At 48.3% G+C, this 20,794-nt stretch overlaps 2 protein-coding genes across 3 annotated transcripts in view; one reads left to right on the plus strand and one right to left on the minus strand.

The window, feature by feature from the left end:
- The window catches only part of TMEM132B (transmembrane protein 132B), a 309,468-nt gene that overhangs the window by 68,123 nt on the left and 220,551 nt on the right, over nt 1-20,794 (minus strand). For both annotated transcript variants that reach the window (XM_075996440.1, XM_012782143.3), the window contains exon 4: nt 5,947-6,133. In XM_075996440.1, coding sequence (XP_075852555.1) covers nt 5,947-6,133 — 187 coding nt within the window. The remainder of the gene's footprint in view (nt 1-5,946; nt 6,134-20,794) is intronic.
- The window catches only part of UBC (ubiquitin C), a 423,461-nt gene that overhangs the window by 6,551 nt on the left and 396,116 nt on the right, over nt 1-20,794 (plus strand). The gene's annotated exons all lie outside the window — the stretch shown is intronic.

The raw sequence follows: 20,794 nt of genomic DNA on the forward strand, positions 1-20,794 counted from the left end.
GGAGCGCCTGGTGCCAACAGAAGCTGGAGGAGGCAAGGAAGGACTTTAGGAAGGCGTTAGAGCCCTGGCTGGGGACTCCTGGCCTCCAGAACTGTGAGAAGATAAATTCTTACTGTTTCAAGCCACCCGGTTGGTGGTGATCTGTGACTGCATCCCAAGGAGACGAATACAGCACCCAAAACAGACACTGTTTACGGATCGGCATCCTCATTCCTGCCTCAACCCAGCGCTATGGCGGAGTACCAACTGGGCCCGTGATGTAAATCCACTTCCCTCCCCCAAACCAGATGGAGCTTACGGGACACGTCACGGGCAGGAAGGAAGGGAATCAGCCTTAGTATTCATCAATCGGGAAACGGAAAAAACAAAAACAAAATGGACACTGTGGAATAGCCCACTGCAGAATACTACAGAGAAGATTTTACAAACATCTCTGTTCACACGGGCACAAAAAGCCTCTAAGACATATGGTTGGATAATGCCACTTGTTTCAAAGCTCAGCCCACACAAAGCAGAGCCCTGTCTGGTCTGCAGCCCCGCATATGTGTGCAGATATAGATACACAGGAAGATAAAGTTCTGGACGAAAATAAATAAAATGACCACAGTTAATTTGGGGAAGGCACTGGATGGTCAGGGGCACCTAAGCCTCATCTGATGGTTAAAGAAGATGGAACAAGCACTCCTCGGTTCAATTTTAAACAAAACAAAAGACAAAGGACAGGAAACGGACTCAAAACTCTCTGCAGTGCCCTCCTACTTATGACCTCCCAAAGCTGGGACAGACCCTGGGGACCCCTGTGAGGCCCGCTAGGCCTTCCTTGGGTCAAGTGTCCCCCGCACGGCTGCAGGTTCCACAGACAGAGGCCGCCTCCCCTGCGTCCCAGCAGTGTGAACGAGGGAAGGACAGACAGAGGTGGGGGATGTGGGGCGCGGTGTTAACGCCATTGCAAGATGGCGCCGGCTTCCTGGTCACACCCATACTACAAGACTGATAAACAGGGTGAACCGCGCAGGTGTAGGGGCTTTTTCCTGTCTCTCATCAAGTATGCTAATGAGGGCTCTTGTGTGAGCCAATCAGATTCTGCCTAATGAACTTAGTGCCTATATAAGCCCGCTCCGAGAGCTCCTCGGCGTCTTCCGCATGTAACCAGTTAAGCAATCCCCATTAAAGCGCTGTCAGAAGAACTCCGGTTGCCGCGTCTTCCTTGCTGGCGAGGCGGGCGCGACAGGGGGAGGCAGGGAAAGGCTCTGCACAGGAAGCCGGAGCTGTCCAAGACTCAAGTCCACTGTCGGACTTTGGGGCCACGAGGCAGAGTCATTCTGAGAACATAAGGGGCCTCCCGGGTCCTTGAGGAGTTACAATGAGGCGAGCAGAGTAAATCGCAGCCACTGGCCCGGCAGCCAGGATGCTCAGAGAAAGTGAGTAGACTGTAGCCTCGTGCCATCAAGTCAGATAAAAACAGCTTCGTGTGGCCTTGCCTGCCCCGGCTGGGGGTGGGAAGAGCCTGTCCCCCGCCTGCCCATGGGAGCAAGCAGCAGCTGCCTCAGGTATGAAAGGGAAAGGGAACCAGGCCTTTCTGAAATGCAGCCCCTGCCTCCCAGGCTGGGGTCAACTGCTTAGCACCCTGGGCCCCCCGCAGGGTCCCCCTGTGCTCCGCAGACACCTGTTGAGATAACATCTCTGCACATCACACCTGCATCGTGTCCTATCCAGTGAGCCCAGATGGCACCATGTCAGAAATCACCTCTGTTCTCTGCCATGCAGGTTACCACTGCAAACTAATGACAGTCGCACCTGGGTTCCAACAGCCGATTTCATGCCAGGCTCTATGTGAGCAACTCCCACTTGCGACTTCCAACCATGGCAATCCCGGGCTGATTCCACACATGAGAAGGAGTCAGGGAACAGTGAAGTCACTACACAGGGTCATGTAGCCAAGGGTCAGCACCGGGACATGTACTCGGTCCAGAGTCCGGACTCCAACCCTGCACTGCCTTATATTGGCTGCCCCTTGGGAATCTGGGATTGTGGCCGGCTCAAATCCATGCAAAGCTCTGCTTCTTGACAAACAGCAATCAGGAAGCCCGAGTTATCGCTCAAGAAAAGGAGCGGCGGGAATTCCCTGCCCATCCTGAGACTTGCTGGTGCCCTCCTAGTCCAAGTCCAAGACAGGCATGGGGCCTGGGGGTCTTCTTCAAGGTTCGAGGGGTACAGCCCCTCTTGGGGCGACAAGCATCCACTTCTTCCGTGGCCTCAGAGGCACAGCCGGGAGGGAGAGGGTGGGGCCCCTGCTCCTGAGACCCTACGTCCTCATCCAAGCTGGAGAATCCTCTCTCTCCATGCCCACCCCCATCTCTAGCGCGCCTGCCTCTCCTGCCCCCACCTCTGCCACCCCTGAGACAGCACCACCAAGCCCTCCCCCTCCTCCTCTTCATCCTAGCCATGTGAAGCCCCCGAGGATGAAGACCTTAATGAGGCTCCACTTCCACTTACTGAATAGCAAATACGTTTTCTCTTCCGTGTGATTTTCCCAGTAACATTTCCTCTTCTCTGGCTTACTTTCTCGTGAGGATACAGTATGCAATCCACATAACATACACAGTGGGTGTGGATCGACTGCTTACGTTCTCGGCAAGGCTTGTGGTCAGCAGGCAGCTGTTAGCAGCCAAGCTTGAGGGCAGTCAGGTTACGCCTGGACTCTCAGAGCCCCCAACCCCTGCGTTGTTCAGGGGTCAACTGTATATGTTCCTCGCATTCATCGGCCCCTCCCCGGGAATGTAAGCATGAGAGCCGAGCCCCCTTCTGCTTTATTTGCCGCTATTCACTAGAACGGCGCTTGGCACGGAACAGGCACACAAACACTGTTTGAAATAAAGAAGTATTTGTGCCCGGGCCTTGTTGTAAGGTTTCAGGCCAACATGACTAAAAAGGAATCTGATTATCTCTGGCTCTAGTCTGTGCTGAGCTCATGTTCCCAGTTGCCTGGAAACTCACAAGTGTGCTCATTTTTTTTTTTTTATTCCAACCTTTCTGAGAGATAATGTGTTTTTTATCTGCATGCGCAGAGCTGGGCTTTTTAGTTTTAAAAACGGTAGTTGAAGGGTGGGTTCCAGCCATAAAGTCCAAGCCGCCCACTGAAATAAACCTCTAAGCTCAACACTCAGTAATTGGGCATAAAACCTAAGAGAAGAGACGCTGTGGAGGGAAAAAAGAAAACTCATGCTTTCATAGGGAAAAAAAAGAAGAGAGTAGAAACAGACACGTTAGTTTGCATTTCTCAACCACAGGGAAGGCAGCAGAAAGACTTCAGAGATGTTCAAAATGATGCAGAAAGCATCCTTATTGCCCGGGTTGCAACACTCCTCCCCTTGGACCAGCCTTTATAAGAAGTAGTTTTGAAGTCTTTGACCATCTGTGCTGCTCTGCTAGGAAGGGGAATATTACACACAGATGGCTCCCAAGGTCTGGTGATTTCAACTCCAAAATTTCCATCCATTCCATTTCTCTCTTTCCGTTCACCAAAGAGTGATGAATCCAGCACATAATATATGCAGCATAGGTGTTTGTTGTGTAGCAACTGGTTGGATAAATGGACAGGAGCACAGAAGGGTGGATGGAGGGATGGAAGGAAGAAAAGAGGGGTGAATGTTTCCCTGACTCTCCCAAACAGTAGGTGACCCCCCCCTCCACGGGCTCCCAAACCTTCTGTGATCCTCTCGCTCTCCCTGTACCCACCGTGAGCACACCCTAAGTCCTCTGGCTGTGCCTGACCCATCAGATCAGTAGGAGACTCCATCAGCTATCCTGAGGACGAACTTCTGCGTGGCCTTCTCCTGAGGTTTGACAGCTATACCTACCCTTGGCTAGATAACACAATGGCAATGATAAAAGTAATAATAGCTAAATATGATTGAGTGCACCCAATATGTCAGGCCAACATGCAAACACTTTACCTGCAGTATCTCATTTAATCCTCCCAAAACTCTGCAAGGCAGGCAACATGAGCCTGAGCTTCAAAGAAGTCGAGTGACTTGCCCGATATCACGCAGCTCATGAGCCGTGGAGTGCGAATTTCACTCTAGGCAGATCGGTTAAGTTAAGGCTCATGAGATGGAGAGCCTTAACTCTCCTGAGATTAACTGGGTGAGCCCAGTGTAACCACAGGGGTCCTTATGAGGGAAAGGAGAGTCAGAGAGGGGGACGTGATGATGGAAGCAGAGACGGGACTGATGAGGAACCACAAGCCAAGGACTGCAGCAGCTTCCAGAAGCTGGACAAGGCACAGAATGGCTTCTCCCTGGAGGCTCCGGAGGGAACACAGCCCTGCTGACACCTGGACTCAGCCCAGTGAGCCTACTTAGGATGTCTGGGCTCCAGAACTGTAAGGTAACATCAATGACACGATCTACAAGATGAGGACACATGAGTGGAAACAGAGAGGAAGAGACTAACGCAGCCAGGGCAGCAGGAATGGCCTCTCCAAGAGCCAACCTGAAAAGTGAAAAGCCATGAGGAACCGGCTAGGGTGGAGCACCCAGGGCTGGGGGAGCCGTAAGAAAACCTGAGCAGGAACGAGACTGGCGCGGCTGTGTCCGGAATGTGCGAGCCCCTGAGGAACAGACCAAGTGTGTTTCATGAGAGGCACATCGCGCATGACACCAGCAGGAGGGGGTGTCGGCAGGGCCTGTCTGCCCTCGGATCCATCCCCCGCCTCCCCCATCGGTTCTGGGTCACAGCAGTGCTGACCCCTAAAGAAGGTGTTCCTTAAGCTTCCATCTCAGCAGCAGGACACGGGCAGGAGGAGGGAGGCAGAAGGCAGGTAACCCCCACCCGCTCCCAGTCCCGCCCCCGGCAGCATCCGCGCTACAACAGTGTCTCCCGCCGCCCAACCCATCAGCGGACTGGTTGCCCGAGGTCCTGGCTTCAGCAGTGACCCCAGGCCCCGGGCTCTGGGATGGCCCCCTCCCCCTTCTGGCCTGTGGGTGGGAGCAGTTTCCCACCCCTACTAGGGTCGCCTGGCTCTCCTCTGTCCCATGTCTAGCTTCTCCTCTGCTTTAGTTCCTGAATACTAAGTCCTTCCATTTAAAATTGCTCTTTTCTATGAAGGGGTTTCTGCTTCTAGTTAGACTCTGACACAACAATGAGGCTGTTCTGTAGATATGTAATACCCGCACTTGATGCAGAGTGGTCCAGGGTTGGTTACCACAGGTCTTCCCATGTCTTCCTTTGGAAGGAGGAGGAGGAAGAGGAAGGGGGGGTGGGAGGGGGAGAAAGAGGAGGAGGAAGAGGAAAAGGAAGAGAAGGAGGAAGAGGTGGAGGAGAAGGAAAAGGAGGAGGAGGAAGAAGGAGAGGAAGAGGAAGGGGAAGAATAGGAGGAAGGGGAAGAAGAGGAGGAGGAAGGGGAGGAAGAGAAGGAAAGGGGTGAAGGAGGGGAAGGAGGGAGGAGGAGGAGGGGAAGGGGATGGGAGGCTGGGGAGGGGACAGGAGGAGGTGGGAGGAGGAGGGGGAGGAGGAGGCGGCAGCTTCAGAACCCACAGTGAACTGACTAGAGTGAAACCACAAGGACATGGAGTAAAGAGATGACCCAGCCTCAGCCTGATCCAGGTTGAGCCGGAATCAACGGCACCGTCTTCACTCAGGGCAGTACTCGGTCCCGATATGCATGCAGATTGAGACAATAAAGAACAAGGGCTCCCCAGGAAACGGTTCAGCAATATCCACAAATGAAAAGGGATTTCCACGGTAGACCCTAAATGGTTTCCAAGGAGCCATTATGAAAAGCAGGTATATAAAATGCAATATAAGTATATTTTCCTCGTTTAAACAACACGCATCAGGTGCATGAGAAATAACAGATTACACAATGCTCCATGTTTCTTTGAATATTAAAATAATTCAAAGAAAACTTTCATGACGGTTTTTCTGAAGCCCCTGATTTCTTACCATTGCAAGAGGGACGATGCCCACGAAGGTCGTCTGGCTGACGAAGATCTCAGAGACGACCAGCTCGCTCATGGAGTCCTCAATTGGGTACTCTACCTGCCAGGTAATCTGCTGGGCCCCAGCCAGGCTACTGCTGTTATCGATCCCAAAGTCCACTTGCAAGAGCTCGTAGATGGAGCCATTCACTCTGGGAAACAAACACAAGTTAAAGTTCAGTTTAAAGCGCAGAACTCAGCAGAACGTCAAAAATGCAACAAATGGCCGCATTCCTCTTTGTCCACCAAGAGAGTGATGGCCGCCCTCAACACGGCACTCAGCCGCATCAACACAGCCCAACTCCCAGCCTGTCCCTCAACAGCCCACCCCTCGGGATGGGCTGACGACCCACCCTCGGGGCTCTGTGCTGTGAAAACAGACTCTTCCACACGGAGCAAGTCGCTCAGACCCATCTCACCCCTGACCACGCCGTGCACCACTGTCCCCTCCCCCACCCAGCATGCACACGCCACGGTCTGAGCCCCCCACACAGGAAATGTCCATCTCATCTGCCTTCACCATTACCCCAATCATGAAACCCACCCTGTATTCTGGCTATTTCTGCTTCTACTTAGCCGTGTGTTTATCACCCAGTGGTTCAAACTCTGAGCTTTAAGAATTTGGGGAGAACAGTGGAGACCTCACAGGCTCTGGAAGAATCAGGAACCCAAGAAAGGACTTACGATTAAACGGTTTATTACATAATCCCTGAGCAACATAATAAGGTGTTACACTCGATTCTTAATTTCCTCAGACAAAACTGGAATTAGATGTAACGTGAGGAAATCCCACCTGCCTTAATTCATGAGTGACAACATTGGATGTGTGTTTGGGAGAGGGAAAGGTTGGTGGGCTGTGTATAAGTGAAAAGACAAAGTGCTATTCTTCATATTTTCATACACAGGGAGCCTCTCGTCCTTGGCAAGGACTTGGAATTGCAGGTTACCGCACTGACAGTGAAGTCACTAAACAGAGTTAAAACAAAAAAGCCACCCCACACAGGACTGTGAGTGACTCCTGTTCCGTAAGACCGTTTCCATCACCTGAATCCAGCTTTACTTAGCGGAGCCACGGAGTCACTGGCTCTCCAAGGCCTGAGTCACACACACTAGCTTGTTCCTTCTCTGCCAACAGGCCTGCCAGGACCAAAAAAGCCCAAGACGCCTCCTGCCTGCCCTTGAGGGCCTGGGCAAGGTCTGCAGTCTAGACCCACAACTCACAATAAAAACACCTGCCGCCTGCTGCCAGCGGAATCCTCCTACCATGGACAGCTCCCCCAAAAGAGGGGACTCTGTAATAACCCAGCCGGGAAACCACAGCCATCTGCTTCCTTGTGCGTGCCGGGAGGTACCAGGGGCACATTTGGATATAGCGATGGCACTGACAAAAATAAATTGCATGGATGCCTGATAAATTCTACCCCAAATCAAACCACATTAGACTCCATACAGAATTGGCCACACCTAGCCTTTTTCCCACTTAGCCAAGGTTCTAAGAAATTCTCAGATACCATATTGCTCAATATAGTGGGCACCAGCCACAGATGGCTATTTACATTCAATTTAAACTAAATAATTTTAGTTTTTAAATAAATAAATCAAATTTTTAAATAAATCAAATTGAAAATCCAGTTCCTCGGTCACACTAGCCTCACTCTGAGTGCTCAGTAACTTAACATGGCCAGTGGCTACCATGCTGGACAGAGCAAGTGGAGGCTGCTGACCTGCTCTGCACCCCAGGCAAGTCACATGTGCCCCTCCAGCCTTCAGCTTTCTCACCTGGAAAATGGGAGCATAACAAAAAGGCCTGTCTGCCCACTTTCAGTAGAATTATGGGGATGGAATGAGGGAATGGCTGGTAACTTCCTTCATGTACTATCCAGTACTATAAATTCATACTGTGATGACACCAAAACCATCAGAGACACACGTGGCAAACGTGGCCAGGTGGCCCCAACTGAGCATGAGCTGGGTGTGGGCACATGGGAGCTATGAACCCTCAAGTATCTACTGGTACAAGTCATTTTGCACGGGGGAGAAAATGTGTGCATTGAATAATAAGGACTCCTGGACTCACAAGAGGACTGCAAGTGTGTACACATGGGAACCCCCACACCAGGGGTCCCTATTTACCTTGGTATCTCTCCTGAAAGGCAAGGAAAGGAGAGATTAAGGGCTGAGTTTTGACTTGCAAAGGGGTTTCAGGAACTCAGGTGTTCAGTTCTCAGCCACAGTCAGCCCCTCCCCCATTCCCACCCAGGGCGTCCAGCCTCACGTCCCTTCCGTGGTCATGGGGATTCTCTGCATGTCCATCTGGTCAGTCTCCTCCTATAGGAGACACCCAGTCCTGTCAGTTCACGTTTTCAATTTCTCTTTGGGCTGCACCGTGTGTTGCACCTGGAACCAAGGAGCCAACTCTCACACCTCCTGGGCACTCAGATCTCAGAAAAATCAGCGCCAAGAAACCGCAAACCCGGTGGGTAGAGAAATGCAGCATAACTCCCACTGCCACCAGCCACTCCATCCCACCAACCGGCTCTGTGGCCCTGGGGGGAGTGGAGAGAGGTGTCAGTCCCTGGGCAGAGGGGAGAGTCTGGGTTGGGGGTTCGGCTCCGCTCAGCCGTGGGGCGTCCTCCTCCTCTCCGACCCACAGCCCAGGAGCTGGACCACGACGGGACTCTGCCCAAGTCCACCGATGGATGGAAGAACCATTAAGTCAGAGTCACTTTTACATAAGGTTTTTTAAAGTAATTTCCCTCCAGCCAGGGGAAGGGAGTCTTTTGCTCTAGGAAGCGAGCGTGCTCGCTAATAAGTCCACGTCTGTGGAAACGGGCACGTGGCTATTAATTTCACCTGCTCCTGATCTATTCTTGATTAAGCCTTTCGAATTTAGAAAAGTGCTTCATGATTCTCTCGATTTAATAATGACAACTGCCTTTGAGGAATCAGGACAAGTGGTACAGCCATGAGATAGTCATTAGGCATTTTTCCCTGGCATGGAGAACCGCAGGTGAGTGTGTGTACATGTGTGAGAGAGAGAGCATGTGTGCACATGTGTGAACACATGTGTGAGTGTGTCCGGCATGAAGTGGCCCCACTGCTTGGCTGTTTCTCCTTTAAGCCAGAGCATGCAGCCTCCTTCCAAAAGGTCTTGCTTCCCTACTCTCCATGGAAACTTTGTCTTTAATAAAAGCTGAGCCTCTTCTCTGGGACCCTGCGGAGGGGCGAGACAGCCTGTGAGCGCACAGTGTGGCTGCAGCCCTGACATGCCAGTCAGAGGGATGGGGGGCCAGGGTGATGGACAGGGGACTCAACCCAGCAGCGTGTCTCCAGGGACCACACCCAGCCATTTCCCGCCGTGTCACCCTTGATGGCAGCAACAGGTGCTTCATAGGAGGAGGGGCAGGAAGGAGGAAGCAGAGAGGGAGAAATAAAGAAAGAGAAATGCAGAGTTGCAAAGCTTGAGCTGCCCTCCAGCAAGTTGTATCATTTACATGGATTATTTTTCTCTTCATCAGCTTGTAGACGGTTCCAAGCTATAAGGCAGAGATGAGTATTTCTAGAGATAGGACAAGAGAGGCTATATCTGGTCTCAGGTGTGTTTTTTTCTTATGAGCCTTTATCTGGGCTCTAATGTTTTAAAAATGACCAAAAAGCAAGATGAACACTGAATGATGATGACATTGAACAAATAAGTGTCTTGGGAGAGGAATTGCTGGTGACTCTCAGTAAACACAATGTGAGACTGAACCTCTGTCCTGCTCTGGACTGTGGACTCCACGAGGACAAAGATGTACCTGTATCACCGCTGCTCTGGCTACAGCGCTGGCGTGATGCCTGGAAAACTGTAGCAGTTCAGTAAGTTTGTTGTTGTTGTTGTTGTTGTTGTTTTTAGGTAATTGAACATACTTACAAGATCCAACACACACCCTACAAACTTCTGGAGGATGTCATTTGTGTCCTTGGAAACAAGAAGCTACCAGTCAGTAGAGTCTTACACCATATTTTTTTCTTAGTACATTTATATACTCTGCTTAGAGAAGACGCATCTGTCACCATGGCTAGAATGTAAGTTCCTCGAAGGCTAAAACCTATTATAGCATCACAGTCACTGTAGCACCTGGGACTTTCATTTATTCAGTAACATTTATTTGGCCACCCATTATGTATTAGGCACTGAAGATCACTGGTTGAAAAACAGACAAGACCCTTGTCTTACTAGACAGGTAAATACATAAGGTCAGACCATGTCATGTTAAATGCTATCATGAAAATAAAATGGAAGAATTAAATTTGGTTTTTTAAAATTAAAATTCTTCCATTTTTGAAAATTCAAAAATCACAAGTTTAAAAAATGGTCATTGTTCATCTTAAAATAGAAGATAAATTACAACAGAACACAATGGAAAAATGAAGCAATATTCAGGAGTAAGGAGTTGACATTTGAGTTGAAACTGAGAAAATTAATAGAAGCCAAACAGATCCTCAACAAGTGTTTGTTGAGTAAATGAGTAAATCTATTTTAAGCTAAAAAAAAAAAATCATAGGAAAACTGTATCCCAAACCATCAGCATGAACACAGGTGCTAAATAGGAAAGAACATCCTCCTTCAAGTCTTTGTTCAAATACCACCTGCTCAATAAAGCCTGCTCCAACCTCCCCATTTGAAATTCCATCCCCATCCCTGCATTTCTGATGCCCTTATCCTGCTGTAGCTTTTACCTTCCAACATACTGCCATTTTTTTTTATTATTTCCACTGTCAGAGAGAGGAGGGCTGTAAGTGCCAGGAAAGTAAGGATTTTTGCCTGTTTAGCTTAATGTATTCCCAGCCCTTAGAACACTGCCTGGGGCATAGTAGGTGCTCATTAAATATCTATTGAATGAATGAATGAATGAATCGATGAGTATCAAACAATAATTTGAGCAAGTCTCAGAGGAGCATGTGCTGAGTGCAGCCAGACAGACTGAGCTCCACGTGTGGGGAGGAGACAGCCCTGCCGTAGGTGGGCGAAGCCAGGGAACTCTCCTGGGGAGGGTGGGCTGGAGCTGAGCTTTGAGGAATGAGTTTGCATGACAGGCAGCCACTACAGCCCCACTGCACAGAGTTTCCTCATCGCCCCTTTTTCCCTTCTCCTCACATCCTTAGCGCTCCCCAAGTCCCCAGAAACACCATCTCCCAGAGAAGAACGGAGCAAATTCCTGCTCACAGATCCTTTGGATGGAGCAGAGGTCTTCGTCCATCTCTCTGCCTCTCACACAACTTTCTGCATCACGATCTATGGCTGGTTCTTGGAATCTGGCAGGAATAAATCATCTACTTCTGCAATCTTACAAAATCCAGGCACTGCCTCCTCATTTCTGCTTTTTCAAAGGCAGTTCAGCTTCCTCTGAGCATGCTATGGAAAGCCTGTTTGAGGTTGACAAGTCAGGCAGTGGCTGGCAATCAAATGTCTAGGTTTTGAAAACATTTAAGAGCCACAACTCTAAATCAGGGACTTACAGTCTTTTAGGATTCAAAACAGTCTCATTATCAGTTTGATTTCTGGCGTTCTATGATCAAGTTGCTATATAGAACTTTTTAAAAAATATATCTAGGGCCATGTCAAATGGAAATCGTCCAATAAATGAGGTTCCTTTATCTCATTGCTGGCTGATTGGTAAAGCTCAATAGACAACCCAGAGCTTGCAGCTCCCCATCACTGTGCTGAACACAGCCAGGCCTATACTTTGTTTAATCATTCCCACTACTATGTTATTAATTTTGAATTAATGTCCAGTAATTTTAAATGTGGAGAAGCAGTGACCTCTTCTACCAACCAGAGTAAAAAAGATAGATCAGAGTGAGAATGATAAAGTAGAAACTAGAGCACATATTCCCAGAATCTCTTGGGGGATTTCTACTTCCTGATCCCAGCCCCTGGCACCCACTGTGGTCCTTTTTCTTGGATTCCATGAACCATCTTCATACCCTTACATTTATACTTATTTTCAACAAGAACCAAGACAGTGATAGAAATCTATGGAAATAGGACAGGTGTGGTTGCTCACGCCTATAATCCTAGCACTCTGGGAGGCCATGGCGGGAGGATCACTTGAGGTCCGGAGTTCAAGGCCAGCCTGAGTGAAAGCAAGACCCTGTCTCTACTAAAAATAGAAAAAATTAGTCAGGCGTGGTAGTATACACCTGTAGTCCCAGGTCCTGGGGAGGCTGGGGCAGGAGGACTGCTTGAGCCCAGGAGTTTGAAGTCGCTATGAGCTAGGCTGATGCCACAGCACTCTAACCCAAGCAACAGAGTGAGACTCTGTCCACCCCCCCCCCAAAAAAAGACAAAGATGAGTGGTTGCCAAGCACTTCTGGGGAGGTGACTGGTAATAGTTACAAAGTGTCCTTAGGGGGTGATGAAAATGCTCTGAAATTACCTAGCCAGGATGATTCCACAACTTCATGAATATACTGAAAACCACTGAACTGTGCACTTAACAAAGATGATGTTAATTATGATGTTAATTATATCTCAATTTTTTTAGTAGAAAAAAATGAAAGGAAAAAACAAGTTGCAAAAAAGCATATCCACAGTGTAATACATTTAATAAAAAATGGTAAACACTATAGGCAACAGTTCTTTATACAGTTCTTATTAACAACTATGAAAACATGCATAGCAATGATGATGTCTGCCTGCGAGAAGGAGAAAGAGTCAACGAGAAGTACATACGGCTCCAACGACATCTGTAACATATGTCTTTTAAAATTTGAAGGGAATAAAGCCAAATAGCAAGAGTTTAAAAAGCAGGGGGTGGGCAAATGAGTGTTTTACTATTTTCTATACTTTTCTCTCATCAGAAAATAATTTACTTAAAAATAGAAAGTTCCCATCCTCTGCTCTCTTGTTTGATTTATTCTGCTTTTGTTTAAATCTCAGATACGTTTTTCTGGTACAAACACTCCCAGAATCTCTCCATCTGACTCCTAAACCGGCACACAGTAAGCCGGCCAACCCATTGCCCCACTTCTCAACCACGGGAAAACGATGTCATAGTCTTCCTTTCCCGTTTTTAAAAATGTTCAAGTACTTTGCAGGCTGGTGCAAGCGCCCTTATTTTTGCTTACCAACATTTTCCCAGAGCTGAAAACAATAAATCCTGATAATGAGCAAACACTTGAGGCACCTCCACTTTCACAGCTGCCAAATCCGGGACTATTTCTCACGCTAACAACTCACCCTCACTCCCAGCTTATTTGATTTTATCAGCACCACTGTGACAAGCCTGGAGACAGCTCAGACAATTGCCACAATTATTTTTTTCCCTCTGCCTCTGCCTTTCTGACAACATCCCCAAAACCCTTCCAGCAAGTGACGGCTTAGAAATCATCTTACGCCAGGTTCCCAAATACAACTTTTCAGAGTCGTCTCTCTTTCTTCCTACCACAACCTGGAGGGAAACTCTTGTTCTATAAACTGACCCGTGGATTTCTCACTGCAACCCATTTACATTTAGGTCTTCGTAAAGAGGAAAGACAAACCCTCGCCAACTGACATGAGAAACGGGGACAGACTCCAGACGCAGCCGGTGGACCAAGTACTGGATCCTGTTACCGTCCTCGGGGTTCCCCGGGGTAAACTTCCATGGCGCCAACCCAGAGTGGAACTTTTTGAATTCTGAATCCCGGCAATGTGTTATTTATTCAAAAACGCGTTGTTTATTCAGCTGATTTTTGTTTATAACATAATGTTAACTTTTGAATAAATGATGCATTGCCGGGATTCAAAATTCGGAAAGTCTAAAAGAACTTCCACAGCTGCCCTCCCAACTCCACGCCCCTCAGCCAACCAAAGCCATTAGCTCCCTTATTAACCCTCCAGGGGCAGTCTGTGCATCTACAAGCATGACCAAGTGTGAGGCTGCGCCTCGATTTTACACAGATGGTGCACATTATGCACTCTGTTCTGCATCTAGAACATTCCATCTCCAACCCAAAGGGAAAGGCTGGCTGCGGAACGCTCTGGCCTGGGAGCGAGGACAGGCCCACAGGGCCAGCAGGGCCATCCCCCTGCACGCCCGGCGGGAGTGGTGAGCGGCACTCATCACTACACCACAGGGAAGCCCTGGCGCAGGCGGGTGGCACAGCTACCAAGTGGAGCACCCAAGATCCACCACCTGTCTGAGTCCGCAGTCCACGCTGGAATGGAGTGAACGTAACACTAATTCATTTATTCGTACATGCAAAGCCACTAGATCACGATGTCCCCAGCCCTGCGCCAGTTACATATACGTACAGGGAAGGGAAAGGGCAGAGTCACACACAGAAAACTCTTCCTACTTTTCAAAGGGTCTGCTTCCAAGGGAAAGCCTTCCTCCTGTCGTGGTGCCCGGGATCGCTCTGCGCCTGTGCTGGGAAGGGCCTCGTTAAGTGCCTAATGGCCTAGTCCACTCCTCCAAGTGACAGCGGCTGCTGAGACCGGAGTGCTGGGGTCATGCCCTGTGCAAGCTGGTCAGCTGGGTTTCTCCAGGTGGCCATGGAGGGCTCCTGTGAGGCCAGCACCCTGCAGGCTACGCTGGTCACCAGGGGCCAGTTGGCAGCTGCTGCTGTAATCAGGACCAGTTTATTCCAGGCCCAGTCTCTTCCCTGCTGAGATACAGGAGCAGCGAGATGCACAAAGGATTACACTGGGCTCTCCATCAAAGAGACGGTAACAATTACAGACCAGAGCTTTGTTCGTGGCTGACCTACAAAGATCAGGCTCAAGATGAGCCACCTGCAGAACGCTAGCTCGGAAGACTGCTCAGGCCCACCTAGAGCAAAATTGAAAGGCCCCAGATATCTGACTCGACTTACTAGGAGAATTCACTGCTCTCAGACAAAGGGATGGAGTTAGAAGGGATAAAATCACGATGTTCATTGCAATCTTCTCCATCACCATTAAAGGCAACTCCCTCCAATCCTTCCAGTTACTCAGATCCAAATCTTGGTCATCCTTAACTCTTCTATTTCTTTAACAGCCCACATTTAATGTGTACAGAGAGGTTGTCAGTTCTATTTGGAAATATATTTTTAAAAAACACCTTCACTCTCACCATGTCAACTACTTCTACCCTGGGCCAAGTCATCATCATCTCTCGCCTTGGTTACTGCGATAGCCTCCTTAACGATCTCTCTGCTCACGCCCCGCCCCTGCCCCCGCCAGCCTGTTATCACTACACAGCAGACACAGTGCTAGAACATAGGTCAGGTGTTCTTCACTCTTCCGTCCAAAGCCTTGAGGAATTCTCATCTCATTCACATGAAAGCCAAAGTCCTTACAAAAATCTACAAGGCCCTACACAACCTGGTCCCCTTAGCCCCATGGCCCAATACCTCCCTGAACACCTGGGCCACCACACTCACTCTGCTCAAGCCACCTGGCCTCTTTACTGTTCCTCCAGCTGCAGGCACACTGCTGCCTCAGGGCCTTTGTACTAGCTCAGGCTGCTAGCTGGGCCACCCTTCCCCACGACAGCCATACCACCCACTCCCTCGCCTCCAGCACTTGGTTCGGGGGGTCTTTGGTGATCCTGCTGAAAGACCCATCTCCTATACCAGCTTTTTCTCAACAGTGCTTAACGTTTTATTTATTTACCTTTGTATGGGCTATCTCTGTCCAGTAGATTGGAAGCTCAGTAAGAGCAGGGATTTTGTCTGCATGTTCCCTGCCTTAGGCCCAGCACCTAGGCAGGTACCTGGCCCATAGCGGTACTCCATAAATATATCACGTCCAGATGAGTGAGCTGTGAACCCCAGAGTAAAGACACTTAGCGCAACACCTCTTCAGCTTCCTTAGCCTCTAACATTGTGATCCTATGTCTGAGGTCTCATTCCTGCCCAATCCTGGCTCTATCCACTCCTCACTCATGTCCCTCTCTTCCAATGTAGATATTCATCTATGGGCTTCAGCATTACCCTTCACAATGGCTTAGGAAAAATTCTGTTTGAGAATTTTCCTGCAAAAGAGTTTCCCTCCCTCTGCCCTGGAAAAAGTTTGGAGTAGCAAAGCCATGATATGCTGGAATCTCAAAAAGCCAAACATAAGATTTGAATCCTAATTTATTTGGCATTCAATGCTCCTGGGGCAAGAATCTTCTTCTTATTGAGAACCTTTAAAAATAGGGTACTAGCATACAAGAAAGATATAAGACCCAGTTGAGACCCTGCCTTGGCAACATAGCAAGACTCCATCACTCTCCCCCCCCCCTCTCTCTCTCTCTATCTATCTATCTCTCTCTCTCTCTCTGTGTGTGTGTGTGTGTGTGTGTGTGTGTGTATAAAATAAAAAGGTATAAGACCCAAGCCCTGCCCTTGCAAACAGCTATACCTTAGTCTGTGAAGTTCAGGCCAGCGTGAGATCCAGGCAGTACACTGAAGCCAAGATTTCAACATACCGAAGCCAGAAATGGCTTCTCAATTCTCTCTCAACCTCTCATTGTGCACTGAGCTGATTAGTGTTTGATAAAGTCTTTTTTTTTCCAAAAATCATAGTCCTCTTATGAGAGCTTCATGGCAAAAACCACAAGTTACATTGAAATATAATTTACATACAACAAAATTCACCTATTTTAAAAACATAGATGGGTTGTGATAAACACACGGAGTCACGTTACTCTCACCGCAGTCAAGCACAGAACCTTCCCGCCACCTGCACAGCGCCCTCGTGCTCCCGTTCCGACAACACACTGCCACATTCCCACACGCCAACAACTGTTGCTGTACATCCTCTGGCTCCACTTTTGCCATTTCTAGAATTTCATATAAATAAGAATCGCACGGCATGTAGTTGTGTGTACCCGACTTCCTTCTCCTAAACACGAGGCTTTTGTGGTTAATCCATGCTCGCAAGTCCGTCAGCAGCAAGCTCCTTTCTGTCGCTGGGTAGCGTCCGTCGCATGAAGAGGGCACAGTTTGTTCACCCATTCATCAGTCAATGCACATGTGAGTTCTTTCCAAATGTTGGCTACACTGGAAATGAACATGCTGCTATGAACACGTGCACATAAACCTTTGTATGGACATATGTTTTCATTTGTCTTAACCAAATTCCTAGAACTGAGTTTGCTCAGTCATGTGGCAAGTATACGCCTGTCACCAAATTGGGAAATTTATAAACATTATTTCTTCAAATATCTTCTCTGTCCCCTTTTCTCTCTCTTCTCCTTGGACTCCAATTCTACATAGAAGACTTAAGCAGGGCCCTGAGGCTCTGTTAATATTTTCAAGTTTTTTCTTCTCGGTTCTTCAGATTGAGTAAGTTCCGTCAGCCAACCTTCAGCTTCACTGACCCTTCCATCGTCTCCAATCCTCTAGAGTAAGGCACCGGCGAAATTTTCTGTTTCAGAGACTGTATTTCAGTTCCATAATTTCAACTTTATTCTTTTCATGGTTTCTAGTTCTCTCCATTTCATATCTTTCCTTTCACTGTGAGTGAGCCCATTCTCCTCAATGTATATAAAATAATTATAACTGCTTTATAATCCTAGTCTGATAATTCCACTGTCTGAATCATCTTTGCGTCAGTCTCCACTGATTGCTTTTTCTCAAGTGTGTGGGTCTCACTTTCTTCTTCCTTATGTCCAGCAATTTTGGATCATATCCTGGACAATGCATTGTAGAGACACTGGGTTCTGTTATGTATCTCTAAAGAGTCACCTTATTACTTTTTTATTAAATAGGCAGTTAACCTGAGCTTCTTGGAGTCTTCATAATGCATGTGTGGTTCCAGGGCTGGCCCTAGATTTGAGCAGAGATTATATACAGAATTTGAGGGCTCCCTTTCTCTGGATCTTTCTTTGTCAGGATTCTCCCTTCACTTTCCAGTGGTTGTGGTCACCCCAAACTCTGCCTCTGGTTCTTCAAGCCAGTGAGACTGAATTTTCCGAGCTTCAGCATCCCTGTAAGGGGCCTTCATCAGTTCCTAAGCCATAAAATGGGAAACTTACATGGTGTTGTTCCCTGTTTCCAGGTGTCTTCTGCTTTTGACCACTCTGTGCATCCTTCAGGTAGCTGTTTTTTGCATTTTTGCCAGAGTTTATAACTGTTATCTGCGTGGGTATTAGCATGATAGCAGCTCCTCAGCCATTATTAGACAAGGAACCACAAATGCTAAGGTTTCACAGGCAGGTACTGTTATAACGGACTCAATAATGGGTAAGAACAATGAAGACAACTTTCCCAAGAATATCACAGATGATTACCTGATTGCTCTAAGAAATAATAAATCTATCTTTGAGTCAATCACTCCCAAAGCACATGGCCCCTCCAAGTCACCAAGAATTATGCCGACACCACAAGAGCAAAGGAGCAAAACTTAAAGAGAGAGACAGACAAACTCTCTGGGATAATAAAAAACAAACCCAAACAGAATCTTTAACCTCATTAACCTTGAAAGGTAGTAGAGTTAAGAGAATCTCGCAAACAGGCTGACACTCTGAATGTCAATTCAGTCAAAAATCAGATCAGAATTCCTGTAACCTTCCATGTGCCTGGCAGATTTCCAATACACGTCAGCAGAGTAGAAAGTCAATGGGAGGGATTTGCGGGCTCCCGTAATCCCAAAGTGTGTAAATCTCCCTAAGTGAAGAGCTCTCCTTCGGGAAACAGGCGTCCTCCTGCCACCAATTAATTAAAACCCAATGATTCCATCCCATGGCCGACTCGGCCCATTGTATTAATTACAACAGCCTCAAAATCTTTCTTATAGGCCAATTACTCTAAAGTAATTAGATCTTAAGTCGACCACAATTAGGAAGAATTACGTGCATGTAACTTCTCTAACGTCTCCTTTGCCGACCGCATCTCTCCAAGGACTCCTGAAATTCCTTCCATCTAACTGGGCCCATCCTTCCCCTGCCACGTTTTGATTGAGAGAAACGTGTTTGGGCCTGAGGAGCAAGGATGAGCCAGACTTACACATGAATTAACAGGACGTAGTGGTAATAAAAACAGATTTTTTGCCTTTCATCCCCCAAGGCTGTTCCTGCTCCTATGCCCGGTCACAGGATACAAGACCAGGCAGGTCCAGGAAGGGGAAGGCCTCTGTGTGCATCACTCAGGTAGTGGTTTCTGTGGGTTCCAGGGAAAGGGACATTGTGTTCATGTAGGATTCAGGCACCAGCACCTAGAATTCACCTGGCGCTCTCCCCACGTCCATCTTATTCCCACAAACAGCCCCACAGGTGCATGTTCTCAATGATTCCGGAAAACAATGAGATCCAGCACCAGGTCAGACCCTCAGAGGAGCAAGACCACTAATTGGCCCGAAACGATAGAAGGAAAGGTGAAATCTGTCCTGGTGGCTGGGCCCAGGCTGCACTAATGAGGGGCCCTGTGGCCGTGTGATTGCCATTCCGGTAGCTGAACTTTGACATCATGAGTATGTCTCCCGCACACCCAATGCCACCAGGGAGAATCCCAAGCCTGCTAGGGGACAAAGCACAGCTTGCGGGCAGAGGGGGCTGGACTCAGGCCTTACATCCCAGGAGCAAATCCCCACTCAGATCCGAACCTCCCAGGTCTGCACCTGAGAAGCCAATTTCTTTGAAAACTCCATTCGGTCTCAAGGCAATAATTGGGATGCTCTCTTTGATGCAGGCTGGCTGATTCGCCCTAATGAGAGGTGCTTGGAGTCTGGGGACCTGAACGCAGGATGAGAACACACGGTCTGAGGTGTGTGAGCTTCTAATGGGAAGCGGATGTTTGAAGTCAGGGCAGTCCCAGAACATCAAGTTCAGCACACCCAGGAAGACATAAAAAGAAGATGAAGACGCACGGGTGTCTACTCGGTCTCCAAGTCTACCAGACTTTCTCAAGCTTGCCCTCTTTGGCTGGGTCTCCACGTTCTGAACTATAATTTATTCAAACACTCGGTGAAATATTTCTGAGCATCTACAGTGTGTCAAAGCTCTGGGACCAGCAGGGAGCTCTTCTGGAGTTTATATTCTCTTATATTACAAACAAATAAAAAAAAAATAAGGCAGCTATTCAACAGTGAATTTGGTAGTCGTCAGCGAACTTTCCCAAACATGCCAACTCCCCATTTTCCAAACACGCGCAAGGTTTGCACTTCTGCCGCACTTGAGATTGGGCGGGGCCGTGTGTCCAGGTCCCACCAACACACCTGTGTCTCCCGTCCACGCAGGAGTGTATTTCATTACTAGTGTGAGTCTCTACTTCTCTCTGCCACAGCCACCAGCCACTGTCAGCCGAGGGGCTCTTCTGGTCACCCGAGAGACGATGACTGTCAGTCTCCCAGCTGAACCTCGAAGGGCTCACAGTGTGAGTGGGAAATACGCCTTCATTGTCGTAAAACACTGAGTTTGGGGTAGTTTGTTATCACAGTAGCCCATTCTAGCAGATGCAGAGGTTTGGGGTAGTTTGTTATCACAGTAGCCCATTCTAGCAGATGCAGAGATACGCAGAGCTGAAGGTAAAACAGCACAAAGGATGGGGACAGACAGGATTGAGATAAAGTAGTGCAAGGAGGACTCTCTGAAGAAGAGATGGTTGAGAGCCGAGACTTCAGTGGTGGAGGACAAGGGTCAGGGCCCCAGACAAGGGAAGAGGAAGGACAAGTTTCCTGAGCTGTAACATTTGTCATGACCGAGGACATGTGTCTCATACACATGCACATGTTCACATAGGTGCACTCATGTACCCACTCACATGCACACATACAGTGCACACATGTGCACTCATATGCACATACAACACGCATGCACACAAAACACTCATACACATACAGTGCATGCACGTGCACTCATACACACATACAACACAATACT

Source organism: Microcebus murinus, chromosome 22 (genome assembly GCF_040939455.1).
Source record: "Microcebus murinus isolate Inina chromosome 22, M.murinus_Inina_mat1.0, whole genome shotgun sequence".
In the NCBI taxonomy this organism is placed as follows: domain Eukaryota; kingdom Metazoa; phylum Chordata; class Mammalia; order Primates; family Cheirogaleidae; genus Microcebus; species Microcebus murinus.